The sequence below is a fragment of the Biomphalaria glabrata genome, chromosome 4 (genome assembly GCF_947242115.1).
Source record: "Biomphalaria glabrata chromosome 4, xgBioGlab47.1, whole genome shotgun sequence".
Taxonomy (NCBI): Eukaryota; Metazoa; Mollusca; class Gastropoda; family Planorbidae; genus Biomphalaria; species Biomphalaria glabrata.
Genome location: NC_074714.1, coordinates 39,586,627 through 39,606,304, shown reverse-complemented (window position 1 = coordinate 39,606,304; position 19,678 = coordinate 39,586,627). Strand labels below are relative to the sequence as shown.

General features: G+C 32.6%; 1 protein-coding gene across 4 annotated transcripts; it reads left to right on the top strand.

Moving 5' to 3' along the window:
* Positions 1-2,029: 2,029 nt before the first annotated feature.
* On the top strand, positions 2,030-18,633 carry LOC106056027 (centrosomal protein of 41 kDa-like). 4 transcript variants are annotated; one of them, XM_056026765.1, is made up of 14 exons: positions 2,047-2,145; positions 5,080-5,253; positions 7,419-7,526; positions 10,757-10,820; positions 10,996-11,043; positions 11,287-11,348; positions 11,593-11,662; positions 12,201-12,312; positions 13,476-13,618; positions 13,908-13,975; positions 14,115-14,229; positions 14,545-14,760; positions 15,576-15,685; positions 16,298-18,633. In XM_056026765.1, the coding sequence occupies exons 2-13, from the start codon at positions 5,152-5,154 to the stop codon at positions 15,671-15,673; spliced, it is 1,206 nt and encodes a 401-aa protein (XP_055882740.1). In that variant the 5' UTR covers positions 2,047-2,145; positions 5,080-5,151; the 3' UTR covers positions 15,674-15,685; positions 16,298-18,633. The 4 variants fall into 4 exon arrangements, with proteins under 4 accessions (XP_055882742.1, XP_055882740.1, XP_055882741.1 ...); XM_056026767.1 differs by lacking the exon at positions 5,080-5,253 and having other exon boundaries at positions 2,030-2,145; XM_056026766.1 differs by lacking the exon at positions 7,419-7,526.
* The last annotated feature ends 1,045 nt before the right edge of the window (positions 18,634-19,678 follow it).

The window sequence follows — 19,678 nt, the reverse complement described above, 5'->3', positions numbered from 1 at the left end:
CCCAGCGCGGGGGGAGCCCCGCCGCCATGCACTATTTCTGATATTGAAAGCCAACAAAATGCATATTCTGAGGTATCTACAGTGCATTTTAAAGCTATTAAAAAGTTTCAAAAAACCTAATGTGCTATTCTTACTGACTTAGACCCTCCCGCGCCGTTCGGCGCATTTGCCGTCAAGCTGTTTCCACAAAAATCTGTCACTGGTAATGTCTGAAGCCTCTTCCACCTGCTCCGAGGACCTCCATGAATGTGTGGCGCTAAGTTGTACAAGGATGTCATCGCAACTCTTCTTATGTGTAATTCATTTTGTCGGAGAACATGTCCCGCAAACCTCATGCGACGCTCTGTCACAGTCTTACTAACGGGTCGACTCCCAGATCGGCATAGGATTTCCTTGATTTAGACCCGATCTATATAACTGACTCCTAAAATCTGTCTTAGCCATCTTTGTTGAGCCACATTTAGTGTTTTTCAATTTCGGCAGATGACTATTCACTGCACTTTATTAATTGAGCCCCGCCACTGTTAAAAATATGTAACCTCTCTTGAATACGCTCTTGGAATTAAGTGATTATAGTTTGCTTTAGATGTTATATCGAAAGGGAAGTTTTATGGTCAAAATCATCTGTTGGGGGTTTAAACTAAAAAAATCTCTGTAATTATGTTTGTTTTTTTTTAAATTCAAAACCCCCTTTAGCTACGATCATAGAATTTAGTAATTGTAGTTTGCTTTAGAATAATATTGAAGAGAGAGGTTTTCCACCTCAAAACGCTCTGCAGGGGGATTTTAAACTCAAAACAATCTGGAGGGGTTTTAAACTTTTAAAAAAGCCATCTGTAGGAGGGGGATTTAAACTCAAAACCCCCAATTGTCTTGGCTAAGCTCAAAAAAATGTTAGTGTGTAATTTGCTTTTTTTTTATATTGAAGAGGTATTTTTTTTAGCAGCAAATCCCTCTGAAAGGGGGGGGGCATAAACTCAAAACTCCTTTGGGCAACGCTCATAGATTTCTGAGTGTTTATTTTTTTTTATATTGAAGATGTAATTTTTAGCTTCACTCCACTTTAACTCCAGTGGAGGGGAATTTAAACTCAAAACACCTTTGAATATACTTATAACATGTTGAGTGTATAATTTGCTATGTTTTTAATATTAAAGAGGTATTTTTTACCTTCAAATCCCGCTGAAGGGGGGTTTAAATTCAAAACTGAGTCAAAACCCATTTAGCTACGCTCATAACATTTTGAGTAATTTGCGTTTTTTTTATACCGGGTATTGAAGAGGTATTTTTTAGCTTCAAACCCTACTAAAGAGGGGGTGGGGGTTAACTCAAAACCCCTTTGGCTACGTTCATAGAATTTTGAGTGAGTAATTTTCTTTTTTCATATTGAAGAGGGGGTTTATCATAAATTTTGTAGGGAGTTTAAAAAACAAAATCTTCCTTAACTGAGCTCGTGAAATTTGGGGAATTGTCGTTTGCATTTTTTTTTTGTTTTGTTTTATAGAAGAGGGGAATTTAAATGTGAAAACCCCTGGTAGGGGGTTTCAAACTCAAACCCCCCTGGTAAGGGGTTTTAAACTCGAACCCCACTGGTTGGGGGTTTTAAACTCAAAACCCCCTTGGCAGGGGTTTTAAACTCAAAAACCCCTGGTAGGGGGTTTTAAACTCAAAACCTCCTTTGCTGTGATGGGGCAAGTAATAGTTTAGTATTAAAATCTCACCTAAAATAAACAAAATCAAAGCAAAAAAGCAGTCACTAAATAACGGGGGGGGGGGGGATTTCATTTCGGGGGGGGGGGGTTGAACCCAAGAACCCCCCCCCCCCCTGGCTACGCCCATGATACCTATATATAGGCTACATATTTTTAAAAAAGCCTGCATATAAGCTTAAAAAAAAAGAGCATTTTATTCTTATTTTATTCGTTTGTCCATAGTTTGTCCATGGTTTGTCGAGAAAAACAAACGTATGTAGCCTACACGAAAGTGTGCAAATACAATGGGAATTTTCTATATTTTTTTCTGAACTAGAAAAACACAAAACGATCAAAAATACATAGCTTGAGATCATATATATATTTTATGTCTATGATTGAGATTGACAAATAGGCCTCATCCAAATAGATCTAACTTAAACTATTTCCATTGGTATCTAATATTAATATACCATTAATATTTCTACTTAAGTTGTATTGTGACTTAAAATATCTATAAGAATGACTTAGTTTACTGCAGAGAGCATTTAATTTGTAACAGTTATCTTATCTTATATAATACAGACGTTACTTCAAAAAAGAAGATGATTACGTCCTACGCGTCATGCATTTAGTCATGCATATTAACCAATGACTTAAATTCTGCCAAGTCACTGGTTTTCCTGGCTAGCTCAGGCAACCCATTCCATGCTCTAATAGCACTAGGGAAGAAGGTGCATTTGTACAAATTTGTCCTATCTGTTTGAAGTGTGTGTAGGCCTATTGTTTGTGTTCTAGCTCTAGAGATTCTATATACAGTATAGAATCTATTATATATAGACCATAATCAGCAAATCTAGTGTAGTATTCTAGATCTATTCTATTATCTAGAACTGCGAATAAATCTAGATCTAATCTAGATTCTAAATTATTCTACATCTATATATAATATGAATGTTTAAGAGATTTCGTTGAACAATATAACTATAAATTCGTATACTACAGTTTACTAGGCTCTTACGTATTTGTACGCCATTGGATGAATCTAACACTGACATCATCTCAAATTAACTGGTAACTAGGAAGCTAAGATAGGCTGTATAGTCTGTTGTGCAATATTTCATATATGTTTTCTTACAATATCTCCATAATGTGTAGGTTATACATTAGTCAGATTAATATACAACTGTAAGAATTATGTTAAAGATTAGCTATAGGCCTACTTGATATACATCGTGTGTTTCAAAGTTTCAGACCTCTAAATAATAAAAACAAAAAGACTGTCTCCTAAGCTCACACGTTATGCTGCTCACAAACTATGACGACCATGCGTCACATGCAATTTTAAATTATTGACCGATGACTACAAACTGCCAGTAGGCCTATATTGTATTTTAATTACATTCTATAGTTTTGTAAAACAAAAGTTCACCATTTTTGGAAGACTATCATGCACATCAATCTTAAGAGGCATATGCTCAACATTTCTAATAGTGTTCACAGTTCTCCTATTCGTTGACAAATAAATAAAGAGACGATCTTTTCCCTTTGCAACTTCTTGTGTGACTAAAGAAACCAATCCTTGCTGCACAGCTGCGGTCACAGGTTGGGCATATGTAATCACCAGGCGCCATTGCATTTTCACCATTCTTTCTACTACTGTTGTTTATGGCATCTATAATCCGGGACCCATATGTCCAGGGGCGGACAGGCTATATGGGCATTAGGGCAAATGCCCGGTGGGCCGGTACCCGATTGGGCCGGTAGGGCCACCGAAAAGGACACATGAATGCCAGTAAATTGTATTAAGATTTTATAATATTCTTTTTAAAAGCAACTCTTCGTGATTTAAAAAATAATAAAATCAACAACATTTTAGGTCTAATACTAATCTAAAGCATTGTCTTTAATACCCTATATTCGTATCGTATATAGTGCTTCTAGTAGACGTCGATTCCTTAAGTTCCCCTTTTAGACCTTGTAATCTATAGGGAAGATGATGTGAAGGTCATCTGTTTCTGTGGCCACGGTAGACGAGTGTGTCATGTAGCACAACACAACAGCACAACGACCAACCGCCTTCACTTTTCCCCAACTAATGTCAGTAGAGCTGGGTGGACTCGGAGGTGCAGAAAGGTCACGAAATTAAAAATCCCAGTCTCCATCAGGATTCGAACCCGGTACCTACGGTTCGGAAGCCACTGGCGGTTCCAGGGGGGGGGCGGTAGGGGCGATCGCCCCCCCCCCCCCACTCGGTCGACGGGTGGGGCGGACGAATTTTAGTATAGAAATTATGTGATTTCTTTACTAAAAGTCGTCCGGACCCCCTTCGCGGGTGGGGGGGGGGGGGCGATCGCCCTTACCGCCCCCCCCCTGGATCCGCCAGATTTAAGGGCCTATAAATTCATATTAGAATACTTTTCAAGTACAACATTATTTGAAAAGTCCTTTTTTAATAGTATTAATAATGAGCCTTTGGTCAGGAGAGTGCGTTTCTTCTGTGAAGAATGCAAGAAATCTTTTTTGGCGTCGGAACCCCACTGATGAATAATGAGCAGTAGATGACAGGAGAATACGTTTCTGCAGTAAAGAATGCAAAAAAACGCTTTTGGCGTCGGGGCTTTGCCCAGAACTCCATTGATGAATAATGAGCAGTAGATGCCAGGAGAATGCGTTTCTGCATTGAAGAATGCAAGAAAACGCTTTTGGCTTCGGGGCTTCGCCCCGAGCCCCACTAGGAAACCTTATAGCGCTGCCCCAGTTGTTTTGCTTTTCGCCGGAGGTTGAGAAATCCTGCTTTTTTTTATTATCATATATATATATATATATATATATATATATATATATATATATATATATATATATATATATATATATATATGATATAATATATGTGTGTGTGTGTGCTGTACGCACGTTTATGCATAGGGTTAGGGTTTACTGGGCGTTAGGGCTAGGGTTTGGAAAAAAGTCGCCCCCCCCCCCACTCCAAAGTTCTGGATCCGCCAGTGTCGGAAGCATTAGTACCGATGTATCGCTCAGCCACCGCGCCTCCATTCCATATACATACTAAACGATAAACAAGAAACTTAAGGCCTTTATTTCTTATAGTGTATATAAAGTGAATATATGCGGATGAATCTATAAAGGAACCAGCAACAACGTTGTTATTGGTTAGGTGGAGTTGTCGCATGATCTCGAATTGGTCCCGCTACGAAGTCCTTCAAAAATCACAATTATTATATTGAACATTGTAGCAGCGGAATCAAAATGCAAAAGAATCGAAAAAGAAGGAGCAGAAAATAAGTCAGGTAAAAAGCAACTATTGCTGGAATCCTGTGCAAAAAATAAATAAAAAATTAGTAAAATTATTAATGTTTCCTCGCAGGCATCAGAGATTCATCAACCTTATGATGACAGCATTTATGAATGAACAGGCTCAACGCCATAAGAAACACTAATGCCAATACGACAAAGATATAGACAAAAGTCGAAATACAAAGAGGCTTTGCAGACTGTCAAACTAGGTTTCCAAGTTATTGACAAAGAAATATATGACCTTGTGAGTAAAGTAAAGTTTCCACTTCAGACCTTGCTATCCATAGGGCAATTAATGTTAAAGTCATCTGTTTCTTTGGCCAAATGTTAACGAGCAGGGTGTCATGCAGCCAGGACAACGACCAACTACCTTTACTTTCCCCAACATTAGTCAGGTAACCGTTAGTCTTCACCGAGATTCTAACCCAGGACTCCAGGTTCGGAACCACTTAACCACTCTGCCATTTGTGAAATAATGTTAAATGATAGAGGATGAAGATTTGTGTTTGTAAATTGAAGTCCATATGCCTTAGAAAATGGCAATGAGTGAAACTAAATCATAAACAATATGTTCGTTGATGGAGGATCTCCAGACGCCTTGAATGTAAATGTCAAGACCATGTAGGCTATATGTAAATGTATATGGTAGCAGGAATTCTTTAACATTAAGAGATTCTCAATTTCAAGCAGTAGTGGCCTTAAGGGGTGGCAAGTGAGGCAACCGATCGGAGATTCTATAGTCACTTTCAGCTTCGAAAACCAGATCAGTTCTTATAAACTATGACTTGTTACTCAATAACTTTGAAGCATTCGTAGTACCAATTACCATGTAAGCTCTTAACATGCCATTTTTGAGCTTTGAAATACCACGTTCAGTTTCGTTAAAGACAGCATCTTATGACCTGTCGGTGTTAGCCACAAAGTGTAGATGTCTTTTACAATGGGTTTTACTCTCCTTGCGTCTGCTATATTTTAAACTTGTTTTAGAAGACATGACTAAATGCAATGCTCACGCAATGACGTTTTTTGGTGTCATACAGAGAATCTATAAAGGTTTTTCTGCGTCGCTTATATTTGCTATCGATAGTAGTTCAAGCACTTATCTCAATGGAAAAAAAGTGCTACATGGATTTGGACAGAATTTTACGTGCAGAATATTCACCCTCCATAGACGGAACTTGCTTGTGTGTAGATTTTAAGATTCTTTTGAGAAAAGATTTCTGATAACATCAATGCAGATCAAAAGTGTCTTTGGTACATGACTGTCTAAGCAACTATTTGGTAGGTCACCCAAGTGTTAGTTTTGTTGCGAGTGCTCTGGTTTCCTCCGTAATTAATAGTTACTTTCCGACTACAGCGGACTTCGCAGATATTATTATTATCTAGTTTGTTGATTTTTCATGCAAAATGTTTCTGAATCATTACTTACTAATGTGCATTGGGCGGTAAGCTGTCTCCACAAAATCTGTCGCTGGCAATGTCTGAAGTCTCTTCCCACCTGGTGTTCACTGCTCTGAGGTCATCCATGAAAGTGTGACGCCAAATTATACGAGGACGTCCTTCTTTGCGCTTTCCTTGTATTGGCCTCCAAGTCATCGCAACTCATGGTAGCCCTATGCGTTGTTCATTTTTCGGAGAACATGTTCCGCAAACCTCGTGCGACGCTCTGTCATAACCTCACTATGTGATCGACTCCCAGTTCGGCAAAGGATTTCCTTTTTTGAAACCCGACCTCTATAATTGACTCCTAAAATCCGTCTTAGCCATTTTAGTTGAGCCACTTTTAGTCTTTTCTCAATTTTGGCAGATGACTTCCATGTCTCACATGCATATGTAGCTGTTGGGATGACGATTGTGTTAATATACGTTTATTAACCTTAAAGTCAAAATCTTTTAGGCCTATGCATAACAAATGAACAATTACAATACAGCATGAAATGTAGTCATATGGCCTATAGTAAACCTACGGAACCTACGTAAGTTACTATGTTTTGTAACAAAAATAAGGCCTACGGTGTTAGAAACGAACATATAGGCCTACCGTATTGTATTTTTTACAGCGTTAAATGCGAATTAGCCCGTAAGCGTGATGTGATGCCGTATAGCCTACATAGTCTAATTTTACCTCTCAGGGCCCCGCACATAACACTCACCCAGGGCCCCACTCACTGCTAAGGCCGCCTCTGATTCCAAGTGTTATACTTTATTCATGTGGTAATGGAGTTAATCATCTAAAACTTTATTCATATAGCTAACTACTTTCGATACATTATTAAACTTTACATAATGCTTTTGTGGAAGGGTATGATTTGATGCCGTCATATGGCAAACAATTTGTGGGCCGATTTTGACACCCACTGTGCCCCTTTCTAGTGTTTCTTTATCTAATTATATTTATTATTTTTATAGTTCAGTGTTAGAAAGGGGACACAACTACCAGACTTTCTTCTACATTCCATCTTGAGTTTGGTAACTACACACAACAAGATGTCTGCTCGAAATAGAAAAAGTGTCAATGTAAATCAATGTTGAATATAGATTTGAAATTAATGTCTCTTCTTTTTATTGATTTTTAATAGAAATTATAAATAAAATACAAAACATCTAATACTTCTCAAAAATATCTTGTATAGCAATTATTATTATATGCAGTTTATCTAGACTAGATCTACTAGAACTACATGATTACACACGAGTTGAAGAGTCTACTCTTACTCTAGGAAGTCTAATCAACTCATGATCTTTAGAACTTAGAACATTTTACTAATCTAAAGTCTAAGTCGACTAGATCTAGTCTAAGTCTTAGTTAATCTAGAGCAGGCATGTCAAACTCATTAAGCCAATTAAATTAAGGTGTATGGGCCACATAAAAACTTAGTATTAGTATTACTATGACTCATGACCTGAGGGGCGGCAGCCAAAAATCAGTTGCAAAACAGCCTACTAGTTTATTTTATCATTATGTAAATTAGAATCAATACAATAGATTTTCAACAGAATACAATAATCAATGGCATACCTCTCCCTTAGCTAAATTTGTTGTACATTTTGGTTATTAAAAATTACTATGTTTACACATTATTTTCGTTGTCCTGATGCTTGACATCTTTTCTGGGATAGAAGTTTATTAATGTTAGGTTGAAGTTTGTTTGCCACTGACACTTTCATCACTGATGACAAATTTTGATCAGATAATCTCAAACGGTGTAATATTATGTTTTTATAGCTTTCATTATGGAAAAGAACTGCTCACAGATATCATTGCTTGCAAATATAGCTAGAATCTGACTGTCATTCTATAAGCTCTAGTTGCACATTACCAGCAGCATTTTCAGAAGCAAATGAAAGTAGAGATAAAAACAATGAAAATTCTGCTTGTGTGAAATGAAGTCATGAATTTTAATCTTTTTAGTTCCTGACAAGTTCAAAAGTGAACAAGATTTTCTCTTCATATTTGGTTTATCCACAGTCGTAATTTTGCTTGAAAGCACTTCACATCATCACACATATATAGTTGTGACAATTTTGTTTTTACTTTGAAGTTTCGATTTCAAGTCTTGCAAGTGACCAGTGAGATCAACTGTAAATGCCAAATCCTGAACCCATTTGTCAGTTTGTAAATGTTCAAAGGTTCACCTTTCATGTTCAGAAACAATACAATTTCCTCATGCAGTGCCAAAAATCTCTTCAATACTTTATGAAAGGAGAGCCAGCTGGCTTCTATGTAGTAGGGAACACAATCAAATTTGTGTCCAAAGTCATCCAGAAACATTGAAAATTGGCTAGGATTTAAACCACGGGCATGAATACAATTGATAACAACTGAAACTGGTCTCATGACATTTTGAAACTGTAATTGCTTTGCTCAGAATGTTTCTTGGTGAATGATGCACTGAAAATGAGCAAAATATAATTAGCATCAGTCTCTCTTATTTTTGCAAGTAGCTTTGCATCAAAACCATTTCATTTTATGGTGGTGCGCCATCTCTTGTTAGACTAGATAGCTTTACCAAAGATAAATTGTACTGCAATATCACCTCCTGTTATTTCTCAAAACCATCATCTCTTGTTGTGGTGTTATGCATAGAACAGAACTCAAGTAGCTCCTCATGTATTTCAAAATTCCTGTCACAGGCCCTTATGAATATAGCCAACTGTGTTACATCAGTTGACTCATCAAGAGCCAATGAAAATAATTCAAAATAACTATTTTGTTCTTTAATTGTTCACGCAATCTGACTGACATGTCATTTATTCTATCTGCCACAGTGTTCCTAGTTAACGCTATTTCTTTGAATGTTTTCACCTTTTCTGGACAAATTACTTCCAGCAGCTTTAATGACACACTCCTTCATAAATTCACATTCACTAAATGATATGCTATGGCTTTCAATTAAGTTTGACAAAATGTAGCTTGCTTTCACTGCAGACTCAACTCTCGTTTTTCAGTTTAACAAATACTATTTTTCAATTCAAGTAGCTTGTCATTTTTTATTTTCCAGCGTAATAGTTCAACATTATTTTGATAATTTTTGAGGTGGCCATGCAGGCCACATGCGGACCCCGAACGCCATTTTTAACATGCTGAAAAGATAAAAATATTTTAAAATGCAATAAATAATTTTTAAAAAATAATAAATCTAGTCTTTAGATATAGCCTTATGTCTATAAGTCATTTAACTAAGCTAAATCTAGATGTAGGCCTACCTAGTTTTGATAATTTTTAAAAAATGAAAACATCAATTGAGATTTAGAATCTTCATATGTATATCTATATCTAGATCTTCATTATTTACTTTACTGACAGTTTTAATTAATATGCATAAAATTGTGCTGTAAGTGTCAAGGGCTTTATACTCAAAATTTCTGTTTTATGAGCCTTGATGAGTCACTTTTAATATACAGAAACTATATAGATCTCTATGTTTAAAAAAATATTACATTGATAATGTAATTATCTTCATTTCTGAAGGAACTTCTTAAACATACAAATTAACAACATTCATATTTACTTTCCATATACAGAAACCTGATTCTTCCAGCCAAATTATTATTTCCTTTCATGCATTAGTACACATTGATTATTATAACATACATTGTTTACATAATTCAGCCATTATTACACTAGCTATCAGATATTACAAGGAGTTAATTGTTGTTGAGGGTCATGGACATGTAGTACCAAACTGCTTGTTGAAACTGTATGCTGTAGGCAAATTATATTTTAACTTATAAAACTTGAATAATCTCTTTGTGAACAATACTAAATATAACTTTTATTACAATTTAGACAAATTCAACTTTAGATAAAATGAAATGTATTCAACTTTAATAATAATATGAAACTCACTACAAAAACATGTCTTTTCACTCTGGTGTTCTGGACTTGTTTGGCGTACCCAAGACAGCTTATGACAGTGTTGCTTATATTGCATCATTCACACTGGATAGCCAACAACCAATCACCTACTTCTTCTCACTGTCACCATTGAAACACACACACTCCATAACAGTAGTTCAACTTCAAATAAAGATCATGAAGCAAGTCAACAAAGATCTTCATTTTTCTCTTACAAAGACTGTAAAAATGATATATTTCTCATCAAATAATGTTTGTATTGTCAATTATGTTTCAGTTTTGTGTGTGACTTAATGTGTGAATATGACTGTCTGACTTGTTTAATAGATAGCATTGTGATATCATTTGCTTATAAACAAATAAAAAGTTGCAATTTTATTTTCTCCAGCCTATGGATAAAAAAATTCCAGAAAATCCAAAATATAAACATGTTCGTTCAACAATTGATACAGGTATAATATATATATATATATATATATTAGTAATTAATATATATATATATATTTATATAAATAGTAATTAATTATGTAATAACTTAATCAATAAAAAATTTCTTTTTGAGTGGTATCAAAGAATCTTGGGTGTTCTTAAAAATATATGATGATGATAAAATTGTGTTTTTTTTAGGTGCCAGTGTCACAAAGTACATTGAGAAAATGGAAGAGCTGAAAAGAAGTAAGTTTTATTATATATAGAAAATATTATTCTATACTTATAAATATTATAGACAACATTAAGCACTTAAATGTAAAATAAAATCTTTATTAAGTGCTCTTTGTTGTAAGACCTTCAACTGTATTTAATGTTTTTGTTGTTTTTTTACAACAATGACTGTTTGTTGCAATTTTTTTTAAGTAATCGTCATCTTTTAACATGCTAATATTCTTTATTACAAAAAATTTCAATTTAATCTTTCAGACTACAATTTTAGAAAGGATGAAATTTTCAAAAGAATGAAAGTTTCAACATTTGTTCAATTGGTAGGTCAACAATTTTTATTATTTTAAAATTACCAATGTGAACATGTCAAAAATATTTTTTTTTTCTGCTTGGTGTAGCTACTCATATTAATGCAGATGTGTTACATATTTGAAGAATATTTTTTGCTATTAAGTGGCAATTAATACTGTTTTATTAACCTATAAAAATAAAATTAAATTTGTTTATTTATAACCAATTTAAATTGTGTCTTTTGATTGTTTTGAATTGTCTATTTTTTTAAAGCTAGTCCAGATAGCAGATCTAGATACAGTTAATGAGGATGTGTCTAAAGCTGGAGACACAGACCTTCAATGTAAGTATACTACTTTATGAAGCATAAGTGAAGATTTCTTTCTTCGAATAATAGTATTTCTTATCATATTTTTATTTACTATATATTATATCTTCAAGACATTTACATTTGATATGTTGTTAATGATAATTGGGGCATGGTGGCTGAGTGGTAAAGCACTTAGTTTCTAAACTGATTGGTGAAGGCTGTGATTTTTAATTAATTTTTTTTAATGCCCCGAGTCCATCCAACTCTAATCGGTATCTGACATTAGTCGGTAAAAGTAAAGATGGTTGGTCGTTGTGCTGGCCACATGACACCCTCATTAACCGTAGGCCACAGAAACAGATAACCTTTACATTATCTGCCCTATAGATCACAAGGTCTGAAAGGGGTACTTCACTTTTTTCATTAATAATAATGATAAAATATGGTTGAAAATAAATAATCAAAATAGGCATAAACTAATGTTTGTAAAGACAATATATCAAATTTGACAGTTTTTCTTGTCTGTATTTATTAGATGAGTAATTATTTTAAAATACATTATTAATTACAGTTGATCGTCCAGATACAGCTGACCAGGAAGTAGCAAACATACAGAAAAATGGAGCTGGAGATTCAGCCAGAGAGGCCTCAGAAGGTGAAACAAGTAGGTCAAGGCTAGAGCAGTAAGTTATTCCTATTCTCATTTGTTCTTACCTAGAAAAACTTGAAAAATAGAAAAAAAAAATTACTAAATATTGATATGGTTTGATCTATTTTTTAACTTTTGGTCTGTAAAAAATAATATTAGATTTTCTGTATGGTACCAAACTTTTTTACTATAAGATATTCTCACCTTGTTAATAAAAAAAAAGTCATACAATACCAAACATAAAGCTTAAAAACTTACAATGAACATCACAAGACATTTGTTTATACAAAAGATATGGTTGTTTATGTTGTTTTTTTGTAGTCAATAGTAATGTTTACCTACACATTTGTGAACTAGGATTAATTGTTATTTATTATTTACTGATTAATTTCCATCATTATTTTTTAATCTTGATCCATCATGAAAGTTTAGTAGAAATTTATAAAAAATGGCTCTGCAGAAATTTTATACTTCTTTTAGGCTCTGCTGTCATGTAGATTTAGTAATTTTTGTTAAACCAGTAAGAATGTTAGTTTCACTTCAATACATTTGATTGAATACCATTTGTGCTGTTTGTGAGATTGTAACATTATCTTATTCATATTTTTGAAGAAGTCAAATTTAAGGCTTAAGTGTGATTTTCTACATAATACGTAATTATATAGCTATTTAAACAATGAAGTCACCCTTTAGTTGATGAGTAGCATGCAGGAAGACGATCTCAACAAATCAGTATTTGTTAGAGTGAGGACGTGACGTTACAGGCTGCTGGAACAGAAGTTTTGGTTTGAACTAGGTGACACTTCAGAATCTTTCTTTGGAACTAGACTCCAAAATGATGAGCATTTCCTACAAAAGTGTGCTTTCTCTATGATGAATCTTAAAACTAAATCTTGTGAGGAGGTTTATTAAAAAAAACGCGTCTGGAATTAGTAAAAATGGGTGCCTCAGAGGGGAAAAAAAATAAAAAACTACATTAAATTTTCACCATTATGTTACTTTAAAGTAAATTTTTTTAATTTTTTATATTAACTCTGTAACCATTTCATAGACACTCTTCACACAAACAAAGAAAAGAAGTCACTTATAAATGTCAATTCTTATTTTATTTCTTCTCAAATGTTACATCTGAGTTTGATTATGGCCCTGTTGTTTTGCAAACTTTCTTCAATGCCACAATTTAATTGTAAATTTCAGGGTTGTGAATGGACTTGGTGAAATTGACCTTGAGACTCCAAAGCCTTCAAATAAATCACTGCCTATGATGGGCAACTTGTGTCCATATCTACTTTTGGATGTCAGAGAGAGAGATGCATATGATGAGTGCCATATTATCACTGGTAATGTATTATTTTTACTGCTAACAGTAATATTAATGGTAATATGTTTGAGCTATCGCATATTTACACATCCTGTAAAAAGAAAAATAAATTTTCAATATTATTTTACAACTTTAAAATTGAATTCTTTTACATTGTACAGAATTTCGTTAGTGTAAAATAATGTTATTACTCTTTAATTTCATTACCTTTAGCAAAATGTATTTAAAGCAATGACATCTTTATTGTATTGTGAAGTTCTTAACCTTTAAATGGTTTTATTAAAATTTTACTGCTTTTTATCTTTTAGCTCAAAGTTACCCAACGGCAATGTTGGCAAGGTCTGTCAATTATGAGACGAAAGAAATGTTGGCATTTGTATCTTTTTTACATTAGTTAAATAATTAGTATTGATTATATTAAAGCGTACACCCTACCGCTTTATAAAATCATTTTGAGGGTATATTAGAAATAGAGTAACATTTTTATGTACTATTAGTAGCCTTAACCACTGCAGAAAAATCAGCAGGGAAAAATTATAGTATTATATGACGATGATGAGAGATTGTGTCACAGGGCAGCCACTACATTAGTTCAGAGAGGATATGATAATCTGTTTATGTTGTCTGGGGGTAAGATATTTGTTTGTAAACTTAATGAGTTTATTAGAAGAGATGTTTTTAATGCTAAGTCATTAGAACTATACTTGACTTTGACATCAATAACATAAGTGTATACTTATTGAGTCTATAGAGTTGTTTTTTTTATTTTAACTACAGTAACTGTGAACTGAAGAATACATGGCTACTGACTAAAGAATATAGCTGTATTGATTCATTTAATTTTCTAACGCTATGCTCAAGTTTAATTTTTCAACTTTTCTTGTCCAACATTTTGTTAAAATTGGCATTGCTTAATTTATTTTGTCATGTTTTTTTTTAAATTAGGATTAAAAGTGGCATACAAAATGTTCCCTGAAGGATTAATCACTGGTACCGTCCCTCAAGCTGTACTTGATGAAGTCGCACAGCCTCCCAAAAGTGCTAAAAGTAAAGCACAGTCAACTGCAAGAGTGCCAGCCACCCAGGATTCTTTTACACCAGAATTAATCGATAAACTCTGTGGCTATCTGGACACTTCTGTGACAGATCGCAGCACTGGAAGTAAGTTGTCTTATATATGTTGGTTGCAGAGTCTAACTCACAATTGTGAGATCTTCATAGTTGCTTTCCTTTATTTTTAGCTAAATAGATTATATCATTGCTAATTCTATAGTAACAATGGGGGTTTATTTGTGTTCTCAGAAGAAAAAAGATTTTGTTTATTAAGTATTTGAAATGTGAAGTCTGTTTTGCAAAGACCTTGACATTTTGCACAAACAATACTTTTACAGGTCAAATAAAAAACATTAATGAACTTGTTGAACTTTTTCAACTTTCAGAATGTCCATTACACACTTAAGAATGTTTTCTGAAGTCACAAAACAATGTCATTTAAGGACATTTTTCAGTTTAGGAAAAAAACACAGGGGCTGACGTCAGATGAATAGGGGGACTGGGGCACAGCAGGAATGCCTTTTGAAGTCAAAATTTCTGTGTCAGAGATTCAGTGTGACATGGGGCATTGTCATGATGAAGACTTCCAGTGCTGCTACCAAAAGTGGGAACAACATCTCCATCAGTGTGTAGCTGCTCAAGTGAAATATTTTAAAAGGGATAACATTGATGTTTGAAAAAAAAAAAAAAACTAGTAAATAAAAAAAAAAATCAGTTCTCATTACTTTTCTGACACACCTCAAATTTTAACTAAAAGATGAAAAGATACATTTAAAATAAATATTTATTATTGGGCTTGTCTTTTTAATGAGATAAAAGCTTGTGCATTAGCTAAGGCTATAGTGTTGCAGAGCATGCAGCAATTATTAATTTTATAATTAGTTTTATATTCATTGAGTGGTTTGTTATTAAATATTTTTTAGGTCGATTATCTACATCTGCCAGTAGCAAATCTGGACGGGCATCAAGTATTTCTTCAGCTTCTTCTATATCCACACTTGGCCGCAAGCCTTTCAAATGATAATATGTATAGGTCAGTGTCTTGACAATGTTTAAATTGAAATTCAGATTTGTTTAACTCGTTTCCTTATAGTTTAAGTTATCTCATTTTTAATTATTATAAATTTATTATATACTAAATCATTGGTATTACTTGAATACATTAATTTAAGAATTATGTAAAGTTATTTCACATCAAATTTGTATACTGGTACTTTTTTGTTGTTAGAACTAATCATGATTCTTATAGTCTATAATTCTGACTGCATCAGCACACACATGAAACTACCCAGTCAATCTTTTTGTCATTATTACTCTTACACCAGCTCGGTTATGTATGTTTCCCCTTTTTGACTATTTCTTAAAGTTCTACACATTTAAGAGATATGTGAGTTTTCAACTTCTTTCTTAATTTCTATGCATATTTCATTAGCACATGCCTTTTTCACTCACTTTGGTAATCAAAGCTGTCTTTAAAATATGCTCTGCAATAACTGTTTCAATTAACAATTCTCAATATTTTGTGTTCTAACTCCAGACTACCACAAAGAATTTTGAAATCATAGCAATAATTATTATAAAGTATTTTGATCCTGGTATTAGCTCTCAACCATCAATATGTAATATATCATTAATTTTTTTTCAGACTTGTTTTGGCTATCAACTGAACTGCTTGATAAAAATGTTGACAAAGCTGAAGTCTGCTGTTTCACATAATGTTAGAATGTTTCACACAAATATATAATTCTGATTGCTAAGTGGCACTACTTTACAAAATAGGAAAGATCTGCAACCTGATGGCATGGATCCTTAAACATCTGAATTTTTTTTGATACATCATTTATATTACTTTAATAGTATTTGTTAAAACATTTTTATTTATTTTTATTAAATTGATGAATAAGTAAAATACATTTCTGGTGTAATTTTTAAGCAACAAACATTTTTAGTAAGTTTTAGAAAGTTTACAATTTGTATAATTTTCCATTAAAATTTGTAAAAAAAAAAATTATCACAAAAAGTGGGGTTAATGTACAAGAGTGGAAATAAACCAGAAGAAATTAAATAAACATGGTTGAATACATAAATGAGGGTAATGATGTATATAAAATACTTTCCATAATTGTACAAGATGGTTGTAGCCAAAGCAGCTTGAGTGTTTTAAAAAGTTTAAAAAAATATTAATCAGTATTGCAGCTGCATTTTACTCAATTATTTATTATCTGCGTTTATAGTCTTTTAATAGTGTACATACTATTTTAGAAGTTCAGTTATATATACATAATTATAGTCAACAGTTGCAAGGAAAAAAAAAGTAGTAAATATTTTGAAAGAACACTGTGTTGTATTATTTAACTGCTATAGAAATCTTCTTGCCTATTTTATTCAAATAAGTTTTTCTTGTCGATAGGTTTATATGCAGCATGGTTGTTTTGGGTTTTTGTCTTGAAGTATTTTCTTTTTGAATTATTAAGAATGTAAGCTAAAAAAGCTGTCTGACAAAAATATAAAACAATTTTTAAATGTACATTACAGCAACTGTAATGTGACTTTACACACATTTTTTTTTTTGAAAAATGGAAAAGAAAAGGAGGGTCAGGCGTAAAGCTTAATGTAATGCAGAAAACAAAAGTGATTAGAGATCAAAATGAACTTTATTTCATTGTTATAGTTTGAATTATTTTTAGACAATAACTTAAAAAAATTATATTCTCTTGCTAGTGCTAAATTTTAAATTTGATCAAGAACAAGTTATCTTTAAGTAATTTGGTAGTATACCTAATAATTAATGTCCTGTAGATTAATTGTATAACTTTAAAAGACATTTTTAAAATGTCCCTTACTTAAACAAAAATCATTGAAAATTTCTTATTGATTTTTAAATTACCACCATTTTCCTTTACTAATTTAGTAAAGTTTTTTTTTTATTTTTTTTCATTAAATCTAATGATTTACTGAGATAGATCACTTCATTAAAAGATTTTTAAAAACTCACAATAATTAGACTGATCCAACAAAGACAAAATGTCAGTATTCCATCCATTTTTCACATTTTTTTTTTTTTTGTGAAGAATTAATTTACCAAATTCTTTTCATTTCATTTTTTTTTTAAATATCATGAAACTGTATGTATTTACTGTTATGTTTAGAGGTGATTATTTTGTTTGTACATTGTACGAAGTGCAAAGGGCTGTGTGGTGATATTAGTTGCTATAAGCTATTTGGTGTGTATGTGTGGTGAAACTTTGCACAGTTTTAGTGATTGATATATATATATATATATTATGGGATATTTATTTTTAATATTGATATTTTCTAATGTTGGCATTGTATCTTCTCTCTGTATAGTGATCTGAACTTATTTAATAACCCTTATACTTTGAATATCTGATTGATTGTGATCACATAGATATTATATGATATAGAACAGAATCTTATTTCTATAATTTTTTCTTAGATTCTCTTATAATAGATCTTAATGATTATTTTATCATATCATCAGGGCAATTAAAAGCCACAATAAAAATTGGTATCCATTATTGTATACTTATTATGCTAATTAATTTATATAATTTTTACATTTGTAATAATCAAACTTCTGCCAATTATGAACTTTTTCTCAGTTAAGTGTGACAAGAGATATTCTGTGTTATTATGTCTAAACTCTAAAGAAAAAAGAAAATGTACTGTTCCAACCTGTTACTTGTGCGTAGCAGGAATAGTTTTTTCTTATAAATAGTTTGACTCTATTCAGATATTGTTAAACTTTTTCATGTTTTTCTCCTGTATTTACATTCAGTTACTGCTCCTGACTAACTTTCCACTAGAACTCACAACTTTTAGCAAGCTTATATCAAGTTTTTCTGGTCAAAATTTTTACAGGTTATTTCTCTCATTTCCAAGGATCAAGTTGAAACTTTGCACAATTATTTACTGTCGAAGACAACACATGAATCAATAAAAAATTAACCAATTAGTTAATTATTTGTTATTATTTTATTTTGTTTTATATGGAAAATGTACTTAATTAGAGACAGGCAACCCATGACAATAATTATAATAATGTAGAGAATTAAGTTACTCGTTAAAAATTTTAAACTATCAATAGACTTATAAAACCTTTTTTTATAAGTACTTGAATATTTCAGTGGCAAAACATGTTGGCCTTCCATGATGGAGGCTTAAGTTCAAATTCAGACTCGTAACCTTTTCTTATTTAACTTTTTTTTCCAAGATATAATGATGGCTGTTCTGTTTTTCACACATGCCTATGAATACCTGACATCTCTAGAAGGAAATATAAAGGCTGTTGGACATTGTGCTGCCCAATTAACAAACTCATTAAATTTTGTCAAAGAAGCTTCACTTTTCTCTAACCTTAGAAGGGAGTTGTGTGTGTATGAAGTTTAAAGCTTTAGATTAGATTGTCAATGTGTCTTTGAAAATAATTGTACAACTGGCCAAAGTAATGTTTGGGTGAGCGTTTAACTTTATATCATTATATTGTTAAGGAAAAAATGGCAGGGGTTCATGGCAAAATAAACAGTATATAGCATGGGAACAAATCAATGGTTGTAATTGGAGGGTAATGCTAGTAAGTGTATAATTATGACACACTAATAAGCATGGATCCTAAGTGCATGAGCTAGTTCACATTAGAACTACAGGTTTAGAGTAAGCACTAATGTCATTAAAGAAATTATTTTTAAAAACTTAATTTTTCTATTTTAAAAATGTTTTATCCATAAAAGTAAATGCCACTTATAATATCTAGGTTAAAGAACTTAACATTATTACAAAATAAATAATAATAAAGACATACAGTAATTTTCAAGTTCAGTGTTTGAAACTATTTCTGTTGGCAGTTAGCAGTATATTTGAAATTATATTAAATGGCATAAGAAGTGAGTGCTGTAATATCAGATAAAATGTTCAAATGCCTCCATCATTTTGTTTATATGAAATGTCTACAGCTAAACATAAAGTGCTGCTTCTATTTTTTTCAGTTACTTTGACACTATTTATT